The 23972-nt window shown below is 42.3% G+C and overlaps 1 protein-coding gene across 1 annotated transcript in view; it reads left to right on the top strand.

Moving 5' to 3' along the window:
• The first annotated feature begins 546 nt into the window (after positions 1 to 546).
• LOC142458125 (myosin-8) overlaps positions 547 to 23972 on the top strand; it is a 31345-nt gene continuing 7919 nt past the window's right edge. Inside the window, exons 1-27 of the mRNA XM_075559168.1 lie at positions 547 to 758; positions 1585 to 1728; positions 1811 to 1967; positions 4539 to 4566; positions 4670 to 4778; positions 4870 to 4962; positions 5365 to 5428; positions 6081 to 6179; positions 6273 to 6376; positions 6531 to 6669; positions 9321 to 9439; positions 9743 to 9892; positions 10893 to 11063; positions 11851 to 12160; positions 12270 to 12337; positions 15322 to 15409; positions 15490 to 15607; positions 16234 to 16357; positions 16453 to 16589; positions 17982 to 18237; positions 20125 to 20367; positions 20495 to 20671; positions 20751 to 20896; positions 20978 to 21068; positions 21163 to 21552; positions 22591 to 22717; positions 23415 to 23533. Of these exons, the coding sequence (XP_075415283.1) occupies positions 549 to 758; positions 1585 to 1728; positions 1811 to 1967; positions 4539 to 4566; positions 4670 to 4778; positions 4870 to 4962; positions 5365 to 5428; positions 6081 to 6179; positions 6273 to 6376; positions 6531 to 6669; positions 9321 to 9439; positions 9743 to 9892; positions 10893 to 11063; positions 11851 to 12160; positions 12270 to 12337; positions 15322 to 15409; positions 15490 to 15607; positions 16234 to 16357; positions 16453 to 16589; positions 17982 to 18237; positions 20125 to 20367; positions 20495 to 20671; positions 20751 to 20896; positions 20978 to 21068; positions 21163 to 21552; positions 22591 to 22717; positions 23415 to 23533 (3981 nt within the window). The 5' untranslated portion in view covers positions 547 to 548. The remainder of the gene's footprint in view (positions 759 to 1584; positions 1729 to 1810; positions 1968 to 4538; positions 4567 to 4669; positions 4779 to 4869; positions 4963 to 5364; positions 5429 to 6080; positions 6180 to 6272; positions 6377 to 6530; positions 6670 to 9320; positions 9440 to 9742; positions 9893 to 10892; positions 11064 to 11850; positions 12161 to 12269; positions 12338 to 15321; positions 15410 to 15489; positions 15608 to 16233; positions 16358 to 16452; positions 16590 to 17981; positions 18238 to 20124; positions 20368 to 20494; positions 20672 to 20750; positions 20897 to 20977; positions 21069 to 21162; positions 21553 to 22590; positions 22718 to 23414; positions 23534 to 23972) is intronic.

Genomic DNA, 23972 nt, shown 5'->3' with positions numbered 1-23972 from the left:
TCTGAAAATCTCAACTTGTATTTGAACAAGATAGACTTTCTCTTTTAACCCAGCCTACAGATGATGTAAATGCTATGCAGAAGAAATGGGGATTAAATGATAATTGACAAGGTAATTCTATGCAGAAGAAATGGGGATTAAATGATCATTGACGAGGTAATTTTATGCAGAAGAAATGGGGATTAAATGATAATTGCTAGAACAATCTATCCATCGTTGTTAACACAGATAGTCACATTTTAGAGATTAAAAACTAGCAAAAGTTCCATTCTAACTCATTTATAGGTGCCCAGCCTGAGAATCAAGAGATATAGGAAGGAAATCAGCAAACTTCTAAAAGCAAAGGTTCAAATTAGAATCTCATTCCAAACTAAGCCCTTTAGAACACCTCAGCGTCTTCATGAATGGCAGATTGTAAAAATAATTAGATTCTAAGCTGAACCTACTTTTCTGTCATTTTTTACGATGTGCATGTATGACTTCAAGTTTCTTTCACACCCTCTTCCCCCTTTTCCTGCCCGGCAGAATCGGCTAAATTAATCTCAGCCATGAGCGGGGGTTCAGACGCGGAGATGGCGGTTTTTGGGGAGGCGGCTCCTTACCTCCGGAAGTCGGAGAAGGAGCGGATAGAGGCCCAGAACAAGCCTTTCGATGCTAAGACGTCTGTCTTCGTCGCGGAGCCCAAGGAATCCTACGTGAAGAGTGTTGTACAAAGCAAGGACGGAGGCAAAGTAACCGTCAAGACTGAAGGTGGAGCCGTAAGTAAAACTGAGGAGCCAATGCTCCTGAGGTGCTACCCTGTCTCTTCCGCTCAAGAATAGAACCTTAGGAGTGGGGAATCTCTAAGTCGATTGCCCTTTCAGATCAATGTAGAGACGTCCAATCTGGTCAGCCCCAGAAATTCTCGGCAGTGGCCTTCTTTCTCCTCTTCCCGGCCTCCTACCGGGCTTCATCCACGACACCCACCTTTCACCATTTCTCTTCATCCCCCACATCCCAGTCGAAATCCCCAAACCTCAGAGATGTACCAACTAGATTTTTCTATCAGAAGAAACTTGGCGTTATTTACTGAGTTAAAAATTCCCCTTTCCCTCAAATGTGAAGTAACTTATGATAAAAGAGCAAAACTTTTCTCGCCCCCTGCCATTGAGTCCATTCCAACTCTAGCAGACAGGGGGGGGGGGGGGGGACTGTCCCTGTGCGCTTCTGAGGCTGCCGATCTTCCTGGAAGTAAGAAGCTTCATCTCCCTCCCACAAATAGCAAGGGAAAATAAAAAGGATAACCATTAGGTCAAAGATATTGTTTAAATGAATCGATTTGAGATGGGACAAGACTGGGGGAGGAAAGCGTTTGGGGCCTCTTTTTTGTTTTGCTTTGGTTTTTTAAGAAAACAGCTCATCATACAGAACAAATCATGGCAACAATCCTCAGCCTCTGAAATAAATATGCCTTTATGCCTCTAGTTAAAGGACACTGGATCATATAGTAGAAGGTGCTTCTAAGGACCACTTTACAGCAAGAACAGAGGCAAACATAAAGCCTAGCTCCAACCATTCACCCAAACTGGAATGTTTCCTTGCCAGACTCTGACTGTCAAGGAAGACCAGGTGTTCCCCATGAACCCTCCCAAGTACGACAAGATCGAGGACATGGCCATGATGACCCACCTGCATGAGCCCGGGGTGCTGTACAACCTCAAAGAGCGCTATGCATCCTGGATGATCTACGTGAGTGCCTGGAGACATCTTTCTGGTCTATTTAGCCTTGAGTGAAAACCAAATCCAATGATACATTTTTTGATCCCCCCAGACCTACTCGGGCCTCTTCTGCGTCACCGTCAACCCCTACAAGTGGCTGCCGGTGTATAACCCTGAGGTGGTGGCCGCCTACCGAGGCAAAAAGCGTCAGGAAGCCCCACCCCACATCTTCTCCATCTCTGACAATGCCTATCAGTTCATGCTGACTGGTGAGTGAGTGATGCACCCATTTAGAGACACGTGTCAATGGGATCTAAAAAATTACCAACCAGATCTGTTAGGGACTTGATGACAACACATTTCTCGCACATGGGCTCACTCTTTCCAAAGTTAGGAAGCCACATTTTCTTGGCAACAGCCACCTCCATTTTACAGGTGAGCCAAAAGAGGCTCCTGAGTCAGATAGCTGCCCATTAAATACAGTTAGCCTGCTCAAAACAATAATAGATGGCTATACAATTGTACAGGGGGCACCCCTTCAGAAAGTTCATGGAAAAATGGAACTTAAAAATGTGATTTTTTTCCCCTCAGGAGATTTCTTGAAGCCCCCACCTATTGATTGTTCTCCCATACTTTTTATTTTCCAATTTGAATAGAAAAAAAGTTGAAACAGATTTTTAACCTAGTCGCTGAAAGAACCAGCAAAGATCATTATTGAGCATAACTAGAAAACATACCCTTATCTTCAAATGACACAGCTAATAGTACTAGTCACTGAGGACAGAAGTAAAGAATGATTTTTTAGTTTCCTCCCAGAGCTTTTGAAGTTTTTGCCTAATAGAACAGAGTTTTTAAAATTCTCATTTTTTTTGGAAATATTTTACAATTTTATCCAAGCCAGATTTTCTGGGTCTTCTCAAAGTATAAGCAAGTACCTTTGATAAGCATTATAATCCCTACATACAGCAGTGAAGATTTTTCTCTCACCAAAAGTATTGCCTTGGCAAAAGTTCTAAATTCCTGAGTTTCTTTTTGTTTCATGAGGTCCTGGAAATGGAAAGAGGACTTATTTGTTTGTCTGTTGTTAATTTGCCTTCTTTTTCTTGTTGTACTTGTTTTTAGTTTGTCTTTTAAAGGAGAAGAGGAGAAAATGACAAACTAGCAATCTCCTATTAGGCATTGGCCAGCATTTCTACAAAGCTCCCATGCCAGTGACTGTGCTTTGGCTGGTCCACAGACACTAGCTACTGCCCGGAAATGATCCTAAAGCTGGCTTATTTCAGAGGTTCAAATAGTCAACAGCTGCACTTATGCTATTATGCACACGCACGCACACACTCACACCTCTTACCAACATTCCCATCCTCTGGGGTGGGGAGCTGATCCAAACTCAAGGTTATGACTCACAAACACTGTTGTTATTGTTGTTCGAGGCTTTCGAGTTGATGCCAACTTACAGCAATCTGATGTACCATAGCACCGAACAGTCTCTGGTTCTGTGCCAGCTTCACAGTTTAACGGAGCGCAGTGTTGCAGCCATTGTGACAGCTAAGGCCCTGAGGGACTTCCTCTTTTGCAAGGGCCTTCTACTTTACGCAGCATGTTGTCTTTCACAGAGACTAGTCCCTCTGGAGAACATGCCCAAGGTACATGAGACAAAGTGTTACCTTCCTCACTTCCAAGGTGCATTCTGACTGTACCTCTTTCAATACAGATGTGCTTGTTCTTTGGGAAGTCCATGGTATATTTAATATTCTTCGCCAACACTATCAGTTCATCTAAAATCATATCAAATGTTCGGGGTTGACACAGTGATATTATTGTGGTATTGCCTGAAGATGTTCTGTTGATATAGCGGATTACACATTGGGCTGCTAACCACAAGGCTGCCAGTTCACATGAGTCACTCAGTGGGAGAAAGTAATGCTGTAATCCTGTAATGCTTTACAGCCTCAAAAACCCACAGAAGCAGTTGTACTTTGTCCTATAGGGTCACTATGAGTTGGAAACTACCTGATGGCAGTGATTGAAATGAGTTTAAAGAGGTCATTACTTTTTAAAAATCTACTATCTCACTAGATGCAATGTGATCTTTCATTATTTTGCTTATACTGGGCCTGGGAGTGGGGAATCAGTCTGAATTTGATACAAGATGGTATCTAATTCCTTGAATTCCCCATAATCTGCACCTACAGCTAATAAAATCCAGATTGTATCTGTATTTCCAAAAAGTATTTTAGAATTCTCTAAAATCTATCAGCTATCAGTATTGAAATAGAGATGTGATAAATCAGCAGATCCCTTATGATTTGAAATTTTTATGATTCTTATCAAACAGTTTATATATGAAGTTGTATGTAAAGAATTTCCTTTAAAATAACCCAGTGGAAGGAGAATATGAAGACCTTCCTGCCCTCATGTCAATTCTGACCCTACTGGGCAAGGTAGAGTCCCTGTGAGTTGGCCATACTCTAACTCTTCTTGGGAGTAGATATGATGAGAGATGACATAAAATTATTCACAATGTTATCACTGACATAATGTGATGGGTGAGTGGACACTTATTCTAGTATTCTATCCTTGTATTAGCAAGGCATTTTAAAACAAAGCACAGACACAGAGGTACACAAACACAAAACACCCTCAAGACATGAGGGAGCACTTTCACAAATTTTACTCCAAGAAGGTCATTTCAGAGGCTAAACACAAGCCTGAAGTCATGAGCGATGTCTTCAAAATGTTTTCAAGAACATACCATATTTGATCTGGACTGGTTTTAATCAGTTTCATAGTGAATAAGCTTCCTTTTCTAATTCGTGGTCTTGGTTGTTCATTCACAGACCGTGAGAACCAGTCCATTCTGATCACGTATGTATTTGGTTTTACTGCTCTGGTTGGTCAAGACTGTTTCCCACGCTGACAGCATGTGTTATCATTCTGACCTCTTCTCCGGTTTCTCGTGTTTGGACAGCGGAGAATCCGGGGCAGGGAAGACCGTGAACACCAAGCGTGTCATCCAGTACTTTGCAACAATTGCAGTTACTGGGGAGAAGAAGAAGGAGGAATCTGGCAAAATGCAGGTGGGTCTGGTCACCATAGTTACCATCTGGATTCTAGGAGGGCTCTTGGGAAGTCTGGAACTCCAGAAATGAGTGTTGCTTTTCCTTGCAGGGGAATCTGGAAGATCAAATCATCAGTGCCAACCCCCTGCTGGAGGCCTTTGGCAACGCTAAGACCGTGCGGAACGACAACTCCTCCCGCTTTGTGAGTCTGCGAGGGGTCTCCCCTGTCCTTATGTGCCTGGGAAATCATGTCTGATTACTATTTCAACTCTCTCTCTCTTTCTATTGCATGCTGCTAATCCAAAGTCAGGAGTTCAAAACCACCAGCCTCTCCAAAGGAGAAAAATAAGGCTGTCTACTCCTGTAAAGCTTCCGTCTCAGCAACTCACAAGGGCAGTTCTGCTGTCTTAGAGGGGTGCTAGGAGCAAGAATATTCTTCTATATAAGATAGTCTCTTTGACTCTAACTTTGGACCAATCATCTCTCCTAGCAGGGCGCCATTACATCTTGGGATGTAGTCCTGAAGAGGAAGTTGGGAGGTTGGGGAGGGAATGGTAGGTGTTGTTGTTGTTTTATATTCTGAATCATGTTTCTTTTTTCTAAGGGGAAATTCATCAGGATCCACTTTGGTACCACAGGGAAGCTGGCTTCCGCTGATATTGAAACATGTGAGTAACAGGACCACTGAAAATCAGCACAAACACTAGAGATTTCATGTACCTGGATATTTTGCAAGACCCATTGCAAACGAAGCTTGTAAGATGTGGGCTTGTTGGTAGGGTGGTTTGTGAGGTTAATGTCAGACTTATCCATGTCCACTGCATGTTCCAATTACTGCAATCTTAGATTGGTTATTTAGTATATTGAAGATAAATTCCTGATTCAGAAACAATGATTTTCCCCCAGGATAAACATCTGGAGTTGGGGTTACCCATAGGTTATCATGGGCTACCTATGAGTTCACACAACATTTCTGTGACTACTCTTGCCTTGAGCCTTGGTAGATGATACCAAAGTCGCCACTCCATCACAGCATGAGCTTAAAGTGAACCAACAAGAAGGGATTGGTAGCAATCGATTCTTAAGCTAAGGCCAAGGATCCTCTATATGAAGCTAATTTGCTCTCCAGTAGGAATGCTTTATAGAAGGTGAGACTCATGGGCAATTGGCATATGTATCTGCAATTCTAATATGTGGCACCAAGAAATCATCAAGATGAAATTTCAGTGAAATAAATGAAACCCATCCAATACTCCCAAAGATGTTAAGGTTAATTTAGTAGCATGGATAGATTTCCTGGTTGACTGTCTCTTTTTTCAGATCTGCTAGAAAAGTCTAGAGTTACTTTCCAGCTAAAGGCAGAAAGAAGCTACCATATTTTTTATCAAATCACATCCAATAAGAAGCCAGATTTAATTGGTGAGAACAAACTTAACTTCACAGACGAGAATTAATATGTTATTAACAATGTCTAAAGTAAAACATAAAACCTTCTAAATTCTATGTACCCAGAAATGCTCCTGATCACCACCAACCCGTATGACTATGCCTTCATCAGCCAGGGAGAGATCACAGTCCCCAGCATTGATGACCAAGAAGAGCTGATGGCCACGGATGTAAGTCACACGCCTGCACATTAAAAAAAAAAAACCCATTACATATGAGAATGACAAAAGCAGCCCCGCTGTTTATATTAAGATATAATCTGTATTCTTCTAAATAAGTTAGTCTCTTTGACTCTCACTTTGGTCCTCTCATTTCTTCTGGTAGAGTGCCATTGACATCTTGGGATTTAGTCCTGAAGAGAAAGTGTCCATCTATAAACTCACCGGCGCTGTAATGCACTATGGGAACATGAAATTCAAACAAAAGCAACGGGAGGAGCAAGCTGAGCCAGATGGCACTGAAGGTACCAAAACTACCTCCATCTGAGTTTGAATCAGAGAATCTCTCTCTCACTCTTTCTCTCTCTCTGTCTCTCTCTCTGACAGATACACACACTGTCATTTTTAATACCATCTCCTAAAGAGCACACACACACACACACACACACACACACACACCACACACAAACTATATAATAAATGCAACAAGACAATCTACAAAATAAAAACCTTCTCAGGTTTTTTACTCCACCATTCTCTCTCCATATTCCTTCTATACAGAAACGTTCATGTAGAAATATCTACGCATCTATCTATCCAGCTATCCCTACATTCACCTAGCTACCCATCCACTCATCCGTCCATGCGCATCCATTGCTCCCAAAGAGGTTGTAAAGCCCAGTGACAGCCCTAGGATTTGTGAACCAAGGAAAAGCACATTGCGTGCCTTCTCCACGCCTTTCCTTCCTCACATCTCTCTGTCTTCATCATTGTTATGCAATACAAATAAGTTAAAATGAACCCACATAGGAAAGTGTATGAAGATATCTAAAAATCACAGCCTAGGGCTAGATAATTGGAGAGAGAATGCAATAGAATAATGGAAAAGTGTCCCTACTTTTATTTAGCAATGGTGGATAGGTACTAGGATAACTTTGTCTATTTTCACACTAGTTAGAAAAACCTAGTAACTAGCAATATAGGATCTGATCAACATAGAACTAGGGCCAAAGGATGTCCTTAAAAACTCTGCGAATCCATGTGGGTTGCCAAGTGTAAGCCTGTAGACAATATAGCAACACGTCAGATAGAAAAGAAAGTAAGAAAGGAAGGCCTGATGAACTGCGGAACTACATCAAGGACATCGCACATGGAGAAAGCAGACAGTCACTAAAAACAGGAAAGAAAGAGCAGAGTGGATCTGAGAGGAGACTCTGAAATTTGTTCTTAATTGTAGAATCACTAAGGCACGTGGAAGAAATCATGAAGTCAAAGAGCTAAACAGAAAATTCCAAAGAATAGCTCAAGAAAACAAAGTAAAAGAGTGTAACCAAATGTGAGTAGATCTAGAGCTAGAAAACCAAAAGGGAAGAAAATGCCCAACATATCTGAAACTGAAAGAACGCAAGAAAAAAAACCCTCAAGCCTTGGGTTGACTTATTGCAAGATTCTATGGGCAAAATATTGAATGATGCAGGAAGCATACAAAGAAGAAGGGAAGAATACACAAAGTCATCGTGGGGGCGGGGGGTGACATTCAACCATTTCAAGGAGTAGTGTATGAGCAAGAACCAATGGTAATGAAGGAAGAAACTCAAACTTCACTAAAAGCATTAGCCAAAAACAAGACTTCAGGAACAGATGGAATATCTATTGAAATGTTTCAACAAGCTGATAAAGCCCTGGAAGCCCTCATTCATCTATCCTAGGGGATTTGGAAAACAGCTACTTAGTCAACAGACTAGAAGAGATGCATATTGGTAGCCATTCCAAAGAAAGGTGACTCAAAAGAGTGGTCAAACTATAGAGCAATATCACTGATGTAACATGCCAGTAAAATTTTTGCTGAATACCACCCAACAAGAGTGGCAGCAGTACATTGAGGGAGCTGCCACAGGTTCAGGCTGGATTCAAATGAACATGTAAAACAAGATTGATCACTGCTGATGTCAGATGGATCTTGGCTTAAATCAGAGAATACCAGGAAGATGTTTACTTTTGTTTCATTGACTAGGCAAAGACATTCCACACTGTGGACCATAACAAACTATAGATAGCCTTGAGATGAATGGGAATTCCAGGACATTTAACTGTTGCTAGGTGCATAACCACAGAAGGAAAACCATATGTTCTACACACGGAAAGAGCATACAATGTACAGGGTCTACCACGGAAAGCTAAATTTATCTGATCCTTGAGGTCGCTTCGGACAGCACCAGTTTGTCATTCTCTCTCGGTGGTTTAACTTTTGAGAGTGCCTTGCACACCTGGCACATAAAATGTACATTATAGTCACTGACAGAATTTTTTAAAGAAGCTCGGTGAGGTTATCCCTCTCATTGATGCCAGGGTGAACACAATAGCCTCAACAATGAACCCCTACATACCAATGATCATGAAGATGTAGCAAGGTGGGGCAATGTATGTTTCATTCTGTTATACGCACGGTCATTATGAGTCACAACGGCTTGAGGGCAAGGAGCAACAACAAAGGCCAATCCAGAAAGTCTAAAAGACACATTTTTTTAAAATGACATATAATCCAATAAAGAAACTAATCCAGTGAGATTAAGTCATGAGTGGCAAAACTGAGAATGCTATCCAAATACTCTTTCATCCCTGGGGAGCAGTGAATATTAAGATGTGTGTGTTATCATTCAAACTCTGCCTAATGTCTCTTAAGAGGAAGGACTTTTGCAATCAATAGTGCACATATGCTCTTTGTGGATGACTTTCTCAAAAAGCACTTGTAATCAAACCCCCAAAAACCAGTCAATATAAGCAACCATCTAGTGGAAATTATAGGTTCTATTGTATACAGAGTCTCATTTGATCTATGGAATTACTTGAGATCCGTTATTTATTAATAACGAAGTTGGATTAGAAGGACACACAAAGATGAGGTTAGAGAAGCAGACCATCACTAACCTTCATGTCTTGAATTGTGTCCCTGCAGTTGCTGACAAGGCAGCCTATCTCCAGAGTCTGAACTCCGCTGACCTGCTCAAAGCCCTCTGCTACCCCAGGGTGAAGGTCGGCAATGAGTACGTCACCAAAGGTCAGACAGTACAGCAGGTATGTGTAGGACTTACACCATGTAGCTCTTCATGACATATATATGTATATTTTAAGTAGGCTTCACCTGTTTTTTTTAAATCATTTTATTGGGGGTTCGTACAACTCTTATCACCATCCATCCAGCTATCCATCCATTGTGTCAAGCACATTTGTACATTTGTTGCCATCATCCTTCTCAAGATTGAGCTCCTCATTTTCCCCTCCCTCCCCACCTCCCTCTTTGATAATTTATAAATTAGTCTTATTTTGCTTCATGACATATTTTTAAGAAAGCTAACCAGCATTGCTCTTTGTGGGAAGGTGTACAATGCAGTGGGTGCTCTGGGCAAAGCCGTCTACGAGAAGATGTTCCTGTGGATGGTGACCCGCATCAACCAGCAGCTGGACACCAAGCAGCCCAGGCAGTACTTCATCGGGGTGCTGGACATTGCTGGCTTCGAGATCTTTGATGTGAGTGGTCTTCATATTACTAAATAGTGGGGAGGGGTCACTGTAGGCTATGAAATGCTATGCACTATCATTCTCCATGTCCATTGATATTATCCACAATGCTTTCTCTACCAGTACACCTAGAAGAAACATTAGCTCCAAAACATCTAGGCGGTCACTGAAAGTAATAATAAAAGCTAGCATTTATTGAACAATCAGTGTGTTCCTGCACTATATACCAAGCAAATCCAAATGTTACTTCATTTGATCTTTTTAAAAATCATGAAGGAATAACTAATGCCACTAAATAAATACTAATTAAAATGAAACTCAAGGAAATCGACACACTTGCTAAAGATCATACAATTAGCATGAACAAAGCCGGGGTAGGAACCCATATCTATATCATTGTACATATATGAGGTCTGTTCCATGGATGAGAGAGAGAGCAAAAACATTAGATGCTTAGAGACAAATCATAGTAGGTCCTCTTCCAAATTAATTTTACACAAAATATATCATCTCCACTGAATGATTGCAGACTCTTTTCCATTCTCAGTTGCTATACTGTATCAGCTCTCTTTATTCATCGCCTTGACAAGAGGGATTTGTCACATGTCTGACAGACAGAAGAAAAATTAGCCTATATTTCACTTTACATAGAAGCTAAGGCTCTTAAGATAAGCTTTATTTGACAATGTGTCCACCAAGGTGATGATAATTTAATGTCAAATTGGAGAGGGAGGATGGCAAAAACCAAATGAGATGTTCCAATAAATACTTTCCCCTACCCTTTGAATCTGAACCGTTGACCACAGGGTCATGCTCTGGAGTTGTCAGAAAGGCTCCTGTTAACACTTACTTACATCTTCTGAGATTCTTACAATAATCAATAATTAGTTTAAATCACATTTCAGTACTGTCTTTAGACATTTTTTTCCGAAGAAAAGTTTAGTTCATAAAGCAATTCCATTTGCTACCCAAATCCTTTTCATCTGGATATCTCGACAATTTTGTACAGTTCAACAGCCTGGAGCAGCTGTGCATCAACTTCACCAACGAGAAACTGCAACAGTTTTTCAACCACCACATGTTCGTGCTGGAGCAGGAGGAGTACAAGAAGGAGGGCATCGAGTGGACCTTCATCGACTTCGGCATGGACCTGGCTGCCTGCATTGAGCTCATCGAGAAGGTGCGCATGACTTCCAATGAAAGGAAGTATTATTGTAATCAGAACATATTAGAAAAGTTACACTTTCCTATTTGGAAATGATCTCTTTTCAATATTTACATGAGAGATCACGGAGGGCTGAGTTCTGCTCCCTGTTTGTTCTCACACTGACTCAAATCCCCTGCAACTCTGCTGAATGTTTTCTATTCACTAGAAGTATGGCCTGGTTAGTTCTAAGCTTATCTCCATTATAATCTGAGATGACAGCAATAGCAATAAAACTTTCTTCTCAATAAAAAGTAATGCACAGATCTTATAGGATAGTGAATCTCTTCAGAAGTTAATAATTAAACTGCGTATGCTTCTTCCTAATCCAGATATAAGAGACTAAATACACACAGCACCCTGAATAGTTTTGGTTGTTTGTTCTTTGGTTGTTAAATTATCGCATATAGAATAAGCATTCTAAGCCAGTAAGTCATTTTGTAGCAAAATAAAACCATGACAACAAATTAATTCACTTAATAGGGAAAAAATCTGTGATAAATATATTTACTACTTATATTTATTTTATATTCTTTATATTCCACTATTCTTGTCATTAAAATGATGCTATGAGTTGAATGGGAAGGAATGATGGGAAAGTCACTCTAGAAATAAGCAAAGTACTTCTCTGAGCTGTGACTCTGTGTTGGCTCATAACTACCATGAATTGGGGCCCTCGACATTCAACCAAGTGACAGTCAACGTGCTTATATCTTGTGAGAGAAGCTAGGCTGAAGCCCATTGTCTACTTTTCTAAATTCAGCCACTGGGCATCTTCTCCATCCTGGAGGAGGAGTGCATGTTCCCCAAGGCCACAGACACCTCCTTCAAGAACAAGCTGTATGACCAGCATCTGGGCAAGTCCAGCAACTTCCAGAAGCCCAAGGTGGTGAAGGGCAGGGCCGAGGCCCACTTCTCGCTGGTGCACTACGCCGGCACGGTGGACTACAACATCGCCGGCTGGCTGGACAAGAACAAGGACCCCCTGAATGACACGGTGGTCGGCCTGTACCGGAAATCTGCGATGAAGACTCTGGCCAGTCTCTTCTCCACATATGCCAGTGCTGAAGCAGGTACTTTCCGTGTCCTTAACCTGAGCTAACTCCATTCCCGGAGAATGATCATGTAGCATGCCAGTCTTCAGACGTCTACTGTGATTAATGGGCCTGCTTTTTACCTCAGACAGTGGTGCAAAGAAAGGCGCTAAGAAGAAGGGCTCTTCGTTCCAGACTGTGTCGGCTCTTTTCAGGGTAAAGTACAAATTTACTTAGAAAACCCTAGTCTGCTTCTATGGGTTATCATGATTATTGTCTGTCGACCAAGTTAGAAGGGAAGGAAATGTGAACAGAGATCATTTTAAATGCTCACTCTTCTGAACCTCACAGTTGACCCAAAGGCGTGCTACTCCTGTGGGAAGGATACTGAATCTATTGTTACTGTGGTCGTTGCTGCTGTAGTTCCTGTTAGCGATGCTTGCCTGGACTGAGTAGATTTCAATTCGTTCTTCCTATTAGTTGCTGACAAGTGGATTCACTCTTGGCAACCCCATGTGCGATGGGGGAGAGCTGCTCTTTAAGGTTTTCTTGGCTATTGCTCCCACAGAAGCAGATAGTCAGGGGTACTTTCCGTGGCATCCCTGCCTGGGTTTGAACTGCCAACCTTTAGGTTAGCAGCCAAGGGCAAACCATGTGTGCCCCCTCCAGAGCTCTTTATTATGATGACCTAATCTATATGGAAGCATCAAAAAGTTTGTAGGATACAATGTCATGATGTTTTAATTCCACTTCCCCACAAATTTTTGAAGCCCCTTCATATTGATGAGGAGCCTCTGGGTGGCACATAGAGTTTCACCTTAGACTACTAGCAGAAAGGTTGGGGGTTCAAACCCACCCAGGGTGCCTTGGAAGGTAGGTTGGAAGTCTACTTAAAAATCCTAAGAGGCAATTCTGCTCTGCACTCATGGGGTCAATATGAGTCCGATTCAATTCAATAGCAAAGAACAACATAGAACAGTCAATTTAAGAATGCCAAAGTGTTCTTAAGCACACTCTTGTTAACATAATTAGGCTGGATCTTAAAGAAACAGAGCTGGAGGTCAAAGCTGTCCCCTGGGAAGGTCCTATCCTATCTCTTTATTGCACTGAAGTTCTTTAAAAATGTCCTTGAGGGGTTTTTTTGAAGAGTGAGCCTGAGATGTTTTTGGTTTTTTTTTTTTTTTTGGACAATCTGCCATAAACTCAGGTTGGTTCTCTGTGGGTGGATTTAATTTTCTCCAATAGATAGAAGTCATCTGAAGTCAAGCCTAGTGATTTAGGTGAGTGATTGAGCTAGAAGATGTCACTTGGGATTAAAACAACAATAATTTTATTACAAAATAATGTGATTTTCTTCTGTAGCTCATCTGCCCCATCAGAATTTGTATGGCTTAGTCTCGTTTCTGTGAAAAATGAAATCTTATTTTCTTTTTCACTGACAATTTACAGGGCTCTCACTCGATAGAATCCTTTCATCAGTTTGCCCTTGTGTGTGTTTTCAAAACTAGACACTCATATGGCTTATGATCTTTGTTTCCTAATGGCTAATGGAGATATGAAAAAAAGTCTGCCTTCTCAAAGAATAAACCTGAGAAGCACTGAGAAAATATACATATGTGAGTTTTCTATAATTTAAGAAAATATCCACTCTACCCATTACACTCTTTCAGGAGTAACCCCCTCCTCTCACCATACGCCTTATTCCGTGGATCGTTTTCAGATACAAAACATCAGTCCACATGGGTTAGGTTAGCTCGCAATTTTAGACTTTGAAAAACAAAGCAGAAGAAGGCAAGGATAAACAAGAAGCTATTGATCCCAGGGAAGAATAAACCCAAGAAAGGATCGGGAAGCTTGCTGACCTGTGTGACTGCTGTGAAAATACCACTGTGAAAATTGTTCACTCTGAGTGAGATGGAAAAGGCCTGAGAGATTATCTCACCTGTTTCCAGATAGACCCCAGAGGGAGGAAAGAGATTTTATAGAGTTGGGCAGCTTGTTAGAGGCAGAGCTGAGGCTTTTTGCTTTGCCGTGTGGTTCCTAGTGCAGAACATGGCTCTGCACAAGCCTACGAAAGGTGTTTATAAGCTGGCTCCTGGATATTAAAAGGGAATACCTTGGAGACCAGCATTCTTTTTTTCTTTTCATTTTATTGGGGCTCATACAACTCTTATCACAATCCCTACATACATCAATTGGGTAAAGCACATTTGTACATTCGTTGCCCTCATCATTCTCAAAACATTTGCTCTTCACTGAAGCCCCTGGCATCAGCTCCTCATTTTTCCCCCTCCCTCTGCACTGCCCCCTCCCTTATGAACTCTTGATAATTTATAAATTATTATTTTCTCATATCTTATACTGTCCCACGTCTCCCTTCACTCACTTTTCTGTTGTTTGACCCCCAGGGAGGAGGTTATATGTAGATCCTTGTAATCAGTTCCCCGTTTCTACCCCACTCTCCCTCCACTCTCTGGGTTTCGCCACTCTCACCACTGGTCCTGAAGGGATTATCCATATTGGATTCCCTGTGTTTCCAATTCCTATCTGTACCAGTGTACCTCCTCTGGTCTAGCCAGATTTGTAAAGTAGAATTGGGATTATGATAGTGGCGGGGGTGAGGGGGAGGAAGCATTTAGGAACTAGAGGAAAGTTGTATGTTTCATCATTGCTACACAGCACGCTGACTGGCTCATCTACTCCCGGCGACCCTTCCGTAAGGGGATGTCCAATTGCCTACAGATGGGCTTTGGGTCTCCACTCCGCACTCCCCCTCATTCACAGTGATATGATTTTTTTTGTTCTGATGATGTCTCATGCCTGATCCCTTCGACACCTGGTGATCGCACAAGCTGGAGACCAGCATTTCTTCCCAGAACTTTGGCCCTTTGGTTGTTTGACAGGCTAGAATTCCTGAGACCTCAGAAGACAGAATCACCTTGTATGTTTGCTCCCAGGAGCCTTGCTGGCATTGTGGTTAAAGTATTCAGCTGCGAGCCAAAAGGTCAGCAGTTAGAACCCACCAAAGATCACTTCCCAAGAAACCCTGAACTGAGTGGGTTTGATAGCACACAATAATAAACACAAAATGCCTCGGGCCTAATTGTTAAGATGCACCCAGGCTAATTCCACACTAACTCGAATTCTGTGGCCAAGTATAGGACTTTCCCATAATAAAATCCCTTCCACTTGGTTTCTAGGAAAACTTGAACAAGCTGATGACCAACTTGAGAAGCACTCACCCCCACTTCGTGCGCTGCATCATCCCCAATGAGACCAAGACTCCCGGTAAGATACTTCCGATACCCAGATACGCTCAGGTGGGTTTGCTTCAGTCCACAAATGAGGTGTGTGTATTCTTCCTTTAGGGGCCATGGAGCACGAACTTGTCCTGCATCAGCTGAGGTGTAATGGCGTGCTGGAAGGCATCCGGATCTGCAGGAAAGGATTCCCAAGCAGGATCCTATATGGAGATTTTAAACAGAGGTCAGTCTTTCCTTGCATGTCACAAAATGACATGCATGTTTGATCACTTTTCCTGTGTTCATCCACCTGTCCTATTTCAGGAGCCCTGGCAGCTTAGTGGTTATCCACTGGGCTGCTAACCACAAGGTCAGTAGTTCAAAACCACCAGCAGCTCCTCAGGAGAAAGATGAAGCATTCTACACCCCTAAAGAGTTTCTCCCATAAAGATGAGGCTTTCTACTCCCATAAAGAACTGCCCACAGGGATAGTTCTATCCTGTCCTATGGGGTCCCTATGAATCATAATTGACTCGATGGCAGTGAGTTTGTTTATTTATTTGAATTTATGAAGCCAAATAATAACATTCTTCTGGAAGTAGGATAGAGTAACAGGTTAGGAAAAAGAGGTGTCACTTTCTAAATCCAGAAGAAGGCATGTATTCAATCACAGTAAATCATACTGTTTTACTATCTGACCTGAAAGGACACTCGAATTTTCCACTTTTACTTTGTCCCTCAGGTTTTGAATCAATGCTTTCTTCTTATGTCATTGGGTTGCCATATGTAATCATAGCTTCCTGATCCTTCTCTCCTTTTCCTTCCTTCCTTCCTTCCTTCCTTCCTTCCTTCCTTCCTTTAACTAAACAGATACAAGGTTTTAAATGCCAGTGCTATTCCAGAGGGACAGTTCATCGACAGCAAGAAAGCATCAGAGAAACTACTTGCCTCTATTGATATTGATCACACCCAATACAAATTTGGACACACTAAGGTATAATTATTTATTTACACCTGATCTAAGTACCTTTGGCCATTTCAGGGTTCTTTATAGTGTAGGGATGATTTGGTGACTCTTTGTTTGTCCAGGTGTTCTTCAAAGCTGGCCTCCTGGGCCTCCTGGAAGAAATGAGAGATGAAAAATTGGCCCAGATTATAACAAGAACTCAAGCAGTCTGTCGGGGATTCCTAATGAGGGTCGAATACCAGAAAATGTTACAAAGAAGGTAACAACCATATGGGAGATCAGGCTTAGTGGGGTCCCCTGGGGATTCTCCCTCCGCCTTCCTCATTCATCAATCCAAAATCTGGGGCCGAATATGAGTCTCACATGGCTCAGAAATTGCCCGTGCAGTTGTATTTCAGCCTCAGCTTAGCCCCAACACAACTGGATTCTCTCCCACCACCAATTTCTCCCTTCTCCATCCAGATGCTATACAACTGCAAGAACAATTTGCGGCAAACACTGTTTTCATTATGCCACCCTCAGCTCTTGGCTCCCTATGGTCTTCATGGCCCCATCCAAGTTGCCGTGCCTGATTGTCAAGGCTCTTTCTAGCCCCTTCCTCATTCATCATGTCCAACCTTATAGCCTTTTCCATCCAGGCTAAAGAATATGCTCTCTCCTAACCTCATATTTGCACACGTCCTCTCCCTTCCTTCTAATTTATCTGGTTATCTAGTCAAAAGTTCCAGTGCCCTTTCCCTTAATTAACCTCACCCAGCGCTCTCTACTTGATACTGCTACATTCTCCTCCCATCAGCACGTCTTTTTTGGTGTTGTTGTTTTTTAACACTTTTATTAATACTTCATCCACATAGCATACAATTCAATAAGTCAATAATATCAAGAAGAGTTGTACAGTTATTACCACAATCAATTATGGAATATTTTCTTCTTTCTTGAACTCATTGTTATTTGTATAATTACTTTTTAAATTGTGGCAAAGATATACACAACAAAACATTCTCCAACTCAACAACTTCTACATGTGTAATTCAGTGTCGTTGGTTATATGCTCTCCGTGTTGTACAGCCATTATGGATATCCTTTACCAAGTTAATCCGCCACCATGAACATGAACTCAATGCCCCTTAAGTAGAAACTTCTTCCTTCATACAGGGTGACCAAAGGTCAAGTTGGGCTGCCAACACACAATTTTCTTTTGCTTCTTTTTTAAAATCATTTTATTAGGGGCTCATACAAATCTTATCACAATCCATACATACATCAACAGAGTCACACAAGGCAAAGGTTGTAGCAGAGCTTCCAAACTAGGAGCAGACTATGAAGAAGGAGCAGACCATCTACTTCTGAGGAATTAGCCTCTGAAAAGCTTATGAATAGCAATGGAACACTTTCAGATACCGAAAACGTCATGCACCACACAAAACAAGGTCAAATATAACAAATGCAATGATGGTGCAGGAGCAGGGAATGTTTCCCTCCCTTGTACCTGGGGCCACGGAGTCAGAATCAACTTTGTGGTAGATAACAACAAAGTAACAGATACAGAATTCGTTGTATTATAGTATGTGGCAGGTGGTCATTAAAAGGAATTCTATGTGTAAGGTACCTACCCAGAAGGATCAACACTGACATTTTTATGGCTTTTCAGGGAAGCCCTGTTCTGTATCCAGTACAACATCCGTGCCTTCATGAACGTCAAGCACTGGCCCTGGATGAAGCTGTTCTTCAAGATCAAGCCCCTGCTCAAGAGCGCGGAGACCGAGAAGGAGATGGCCACCATGAAGGAGGAGTTTGCCAAAACCAAAGATGAGCTCGCCAAGTCAGAGGCTAAACGGAAGGAGCTGGAGGAAAAAATGGTCACTCTCTTAAAAGAGAAAAATGACCTGCAACTTCAGGTCCAGTCTGTGAGTACTCCGTCCTGTTCCGAAGGCTTCGTGTGACTGATGGTGTTCTGGAATGAGCAAAACTTGCTTTGAATTTACAAAAGTCCTTTCCTTGAAAACAATATCAAATTATTATTATTATTTTAGTATTTAATGCTCTTTCAGATGTTCTATAAAGAAAGTAAAAGCAAAACTCACTGCCAGTCCTGGTGGCATAGTGGGTTACACATTGGGCTGCAAATCACAAGGTCAGCAGTTCAAAACCACTAGCCACTCCACAAAAGAACATTGAGGCTTTCTCTATCCACAAGGAGCTATAGTCTCAAAACCCCAAATGGCAGGCCCTATCAGGTTGATAGGATAAAGAATGTAAGACACAGTTATTTTCAAGTTCCCAGGGCAGAAAGGAATAGTGAAGGATGTATTCAACACTCCCACAATATGTGCTAGACGTTCGGGAAGTTTAAGATCAAAGCTGTCACATCTTAGCCATATTTTAACAATTTGCCACTGCTTCAGCCCATCCTTTTAAGCATCATTTTCCTGATGCAAGTCTATTAGATTTTGTTGAAACTCAACAGAGAGAGCATCCTTTTTTTTTTTTTTTTTGCTTGATATCACCTTTCCAAAAACCCCAATAATGGAGCAGAAAAATTTACTCGTGTTTATTTGAACGGAACTATCAGAAAATGTGACCTCTGTGATTCTTCCTTTGAGACACACCCAGTATTCTGAGACCTCTATGCATTGGTTCAAGAGCAATAAGACCAAACTCACTGCCATGAGTCCAACAGTGCAACGTAGAACTGGCCCTGTTCAATAGGGAGTTGTCATGATGGTGGCGCGGAGGTCTGGCCTAATGATGTCAAAAAATTCAAGAGGGAAAGTTTTCCTCAAGTCTTAAGCTATTCAAACTTTTCACTCTGGTAGCTTTACTTATATGAAAGTTACATTTTTCCAAAAGCAAGTATAGACACTTCATATTAGCCATAAATATTTATTGAACGCATCACTATCAAAAAGAAAAGAAAAGGAACCCTGGGATACACCCCTTATCATCCATTTACACCGATTACACGTCCAAACGTTAGAGCTATTAACAAAACAGAGACTGGGAAATTGAAGAACCTCTTCAGTCCGGAGCAATCTAGTGAATTCAGGATCCAGCAGATCTGCATCTGGCTACTTACAAAAACTTCTTGGAAGTAGGTGATTTCTCAGAACCACATGTTCTTGTAGACTCTAAAGTTTTATTTAGAGGCTAATAGATCATGCTTTGAGTGAAGGACAATACTGCAGTGGAACTCTGGACAAGGAAGCACTGCTTCGCCAGAAGAGTTGGGCTACATAAAATTGCTACAAGGGCATCCGAGTATTTACGTTTGCTTTCTCATGCTCTTCTTTTCTAAGTCAATCTAGGAACTAGTTAGTTGAGAGTGGCTAAAAATGGCCCAAACCAAAACTAACCAACTGATTGAAGTAAGATTTGGGGATACTTACAGTTGGAAACCTTTTAACAATAATTCAATTTCAACCCCCTTATGAGGACCCTGAGAATCATAAGAGGACAGGATTTTGTCCAGGGTATTACATCTACAGGCAATATTGGGACAAGAACCCCGGCTTCCTCTTTCTCTAGAAGTTTTCCCACTCTTCTACATCCTATATTTTAAAATTACTGATGGCCGTGATTCAATCATTTTCAAACTGGTTTGCTTCTAAATCTATAGTCTCACTTCACTTCTAATTAGCTGTATTTCCTCAAGCCCTATATTGTTCAGTTAAGTTCAATGTTATATCCCATACTGAAAAATTCATCAGTATTCAATAAACCCTTCTATTTTGTGCAAAGACAAAGTTCAAGATAAGGCACCATCTCCCTACATCCCTTAATCTCCCTCTCCACAGGAAGCTGATGCCTTGGCTGATGCAGAAGAAAGGTGTGAGCAACTGATCAAAAACAAGATCCAGCTGGAGGCCAAAATCAAAGAGGTGACAGAGAGGGCTGAGGATGAGGAAGAGATCAATGCAGAGCTGACGGCCAAGAAGAGGAAACTGGAGGATGAATGCTCAGAGCTCAAGAAAGACATAGATGACCTTGAGCTGACACTGGCCAAGGTGGAGAAGGAGAAACATGCCACAGAGAACAAGGTAGGAGCCATATGCATGTGAACGTGTGTGTGTGTGTGTGTGTGTGTGTGTTCTAACTTATGGGGTCCCCATGAAATGGAGTCCACCCAAACACAACACTGAATGCAAAGCGTTTTTACTCCGTAAGGTGAAAAACCTCACAGAGGAGATGGCCGGCCTGGACGAGACCATCGCAAAGCTGACCAAGGAGAAGAAGGCCCTCCAGGAGGCCCACCAGCAGACCCTGGATGACCTGCAGGCAGAGGAGGACAAAGTGAACACTCTGACCAAGGCCAAGACCAAGCTGGAGCAGCAAGTGGACGATGTAACTGCATTTGAGTATCTTTTTGAAAGATTAAAACCACAACACTTCCCATTTTTAACATACTTTCAATTCTCACTAGCTTGAAGGGTCTCTGGAGCAAGAAAAGAAACTTAGAATGGACCTAGAAAGAGCCAAGAGGAAACTTGAGGGAGACCTAAAATTGGCCCAAGAATCTACAATGGACATGGAAAATGACAAGCAGCAACTCGATGAGAAGCTTAAAAAGTAGGAATTTAAAAATTACTCTAGGCAACATCATCTTTCAATTTGCATGGGTTTTATTAATATGTCTTGTTCTGTCTATAGGAAAGAATTTGAAATCAGCAATCTGATCAGCAAAATTGAAGATGAACAAGCAGTAGAAGTTCAACTACAAAAGAAGATCAAAGAGTTGCAGGTAGGTCATCTCACCTCCCATCTTTTCCACAAACCATAAACCAAAAGAAACAAGAAATTGAGGGTTCATATTAATGTGCTTGTGTCACTCCCAGGCCCGCATGGAGGAACTGGAGGAGGAAATCGAGGCAGAGCGGGCCTCCAGGGCCAAAGCCGAGAAGCAGCGCTCTGACCTCTCCCGGGAACTGGAGGAGATCAGCGAGCGGCTGGAAGAGGCTGGAGGGGCAACTTCTGCTCAGGTGGAGATGAACAAGAAGCGAGAGGCTGAGTTCCAGAAACTTCGCAGGGACCTGGAAGAGGCCACCCTGCATCACGAGGCCACAGCGGCTGCTCTTCGGAAGAAGCACGCGGACAGTGTGGCCGAGCTCGGGGAGCAGATCGACAACCTGCAGCGGGTCAAGCAGAAGCTGGAGAAGGAGAAGAGCGAGCTGAAGATGGAGCTTGATGACCTGAGCAGTAACTCAGAGGCCATCTCCAAAGCCAAGGTACCCATACTGTGTCAACATCAGGAGGAGGAATAATGGACAACACCTATCAATCACTGTCATTAAACACAGTTTGTGGTCATTGGTAACACTACGCTAATATTTTCTATTCTAAGATACTTCATTCTATACATTTTTTAAGGCCTCCTTGTGGCATAGTTTAAGCACTGGGGGTGTAGTGGTTATGCGTTGGGCTGCTAGACAGGAAGTTAGCAGGTCAGAACTACCAATCATCCAAGGGAAAAGATGAGGCTTTCTTCTCCATTAAGAGTTGCAGTCTCAGAAACCTCTAAGAGCAGTTCTACTCCGTCCAATAGGGTTGCGATGAGTCAGGAGTGACGTGATGTAAATGAGGGTTTTGGGGGGCACGATGGGTTATGGGCTGGGCCACTAACTGCAAGGCCAGCCGTTCAAATTCAGGAGCAGCTCCACTGGAGAAAGATGAATCTGTCTTAATAAAGAATTGAAGACTCAGAAACCCCAAAGGGCAGTTCAGCTCCTATCGGATCGCTGTGAGTGAAAACAGAGTGGCTGGCAGTGGGCTTGGTTTGGGGATGGTATACTTTTTTGTTTTTAATAGGTTATGATGATTTGGATGATTTCAAACCCAATCTCTGAAACCAAACTCATTGCCATCAAGTCAATTCTGACTCATGTCTACCCCAGAGGACAGGGCAGGACTGCTCTGGTGGGTTTTCAAGATTGTAACGCTTTGTGGGAGTAGAAAAATCTCATCTTTCTCCCAGGGAGCAGCTGGTGATTCCAAACGACTGATCTTGAAGTTAGCAGCTTCACCTGCAGCCACTCTGCCACCAAGGCTGGTATCTTGATGATGAAAAGAAGTGGGCAGTTGCCAACGATGGCCCATTTGGGGACACTGCATTCATCCCGCTTGAGCCCTGGACTGTTCCACGGAATAGATGTCATAACTTTATACTCACACATGGCACACATTTATTCACTCTAAAATATGTCAGGAGTAAAGCTGTAATATTTTTTGAAGGGTACCCAGGGTTTCATCCTTATTGCACCTCCTAGGGAAACCTGGAAAAGATGTGCCGAACACTAGAAGATCAAGTGAGTGAACTCAAGGTGAAGGAGGAAGAACAGCAGCGGTTCATCAATGACCTGTCCACACAGAGGGCACGCTTGCAGGCAGAAGCAGGTAAGGGCATCCACCCTGGGCTCTGCACTAGATAAAAGTGTACTAGGCAAAAGTGAGGCCCGGGCTACTGGGTAGGTACCAGAATTTCCACTGTGGGGGGTGATGGACGAACTATCAGCATTTCCTAAGCAAGGGACAAAGAGGGGACGAAAGCAAGAATGAACAGGCATATATATGTTTTGTCTAGTCTTCATTGTTGAATTTTGCTTGATTGCTGCTTCATGTATATGTTTTGCATGATTTTTTTGTATATGAAATCCAAGACAGGTGGATCAATACAGAGACAGTAACTGAATTGATAATGGCCTATGGGCATGGCAGGGGAGGATGGGATGGGGAGCTAACAATAAGTCTAAGAAGAAAATGTTCTGAAATTGCTTGTAGTCAGGATTTCATAAATCTTCATAATATGATTGAATGATTAAAGTGTATGATATATGAATTATATGCTAATAAAATGATTTTTTAAAAATACAGTTAAAATAACTGAGCAGATAACTTGACCTGTCCCACTCCTAAAGCAACCGAGCTTTTAAATGTCTAGTTCTAATCAGTCCTAGCACATTATTTGGAAACACACATAGCATGATTATCATGTGTGTCCACAGAGAAACACATGCACATATGTACATAGGCTTCAAGATTGTGTGTCTGTGCGTGCACCATTAATAGATTCCTCGGCTTCCATTCCTCCCAGGCGAATATTCCCGACAATTAGATGAGAAGGATGCGTTAGTGTCTCAGCTTTCAAGGAGCAAACAAGCATCCTCTCAGCAGATTGAGGAGCTGAAACGGCAGCTAGAGGAAGAAACAAAGGTGAGTTTGGTTGTTTTTGCTCTTTTGTTTTTATTCTCTGCCGTTAGCAAGCAGTAAGGCTATGGCCACTGGTCCACAGCAACATCTCTCCTCAGCCAGCAGTTAAGTCTCTCCTGTCCTTGGTTTTTCCATTACGTGGTCCTTGGTCTTTGCCTACCTAGGCCTGGAAGGCAGCCCACCTGTCACACTCAGCCCATAGTCTTTGGCCAGCTGAAGAGCAGGCCCCTCATGGTCCCCGTGCCACCTGGTGCATCAGGTCCTGGCAGCCTCTGTCAACCATTTCAGACAGTGCTCCTCCAAATGGATGAACGCCTCCAAATGATCCCATGATTTTCTGGGTCTCAACAGGTGTAGTATGTTTATTAGCTGACCATAATCCCAAGGACAACAAAGGATCTGGAAGTCTTATCAATCAAAGATGCTTCTTGGTTAAACAAAT

This window comes from Tenrec ecaudatus, chromosome 10 (assembly GCF_050624435.1).
Source record: "Tenrec ecaudatus isolate mTenEca1 chromosome 10, mTenEca1.hap1, whole genome shotgun sequence".
Classification (NCBI taxonomy): Eukaryota; Metazoa; Chordata; class Mammalia; order Afrosoricida; family Tenrecidae; genus Tenrec; species Tenrec ecaudatus.
The sequence above is the reverse complement of the archived record's forward strand: the minus strand, read 5'-3'. Positions and strand labels throughout refer to the sequence as shown.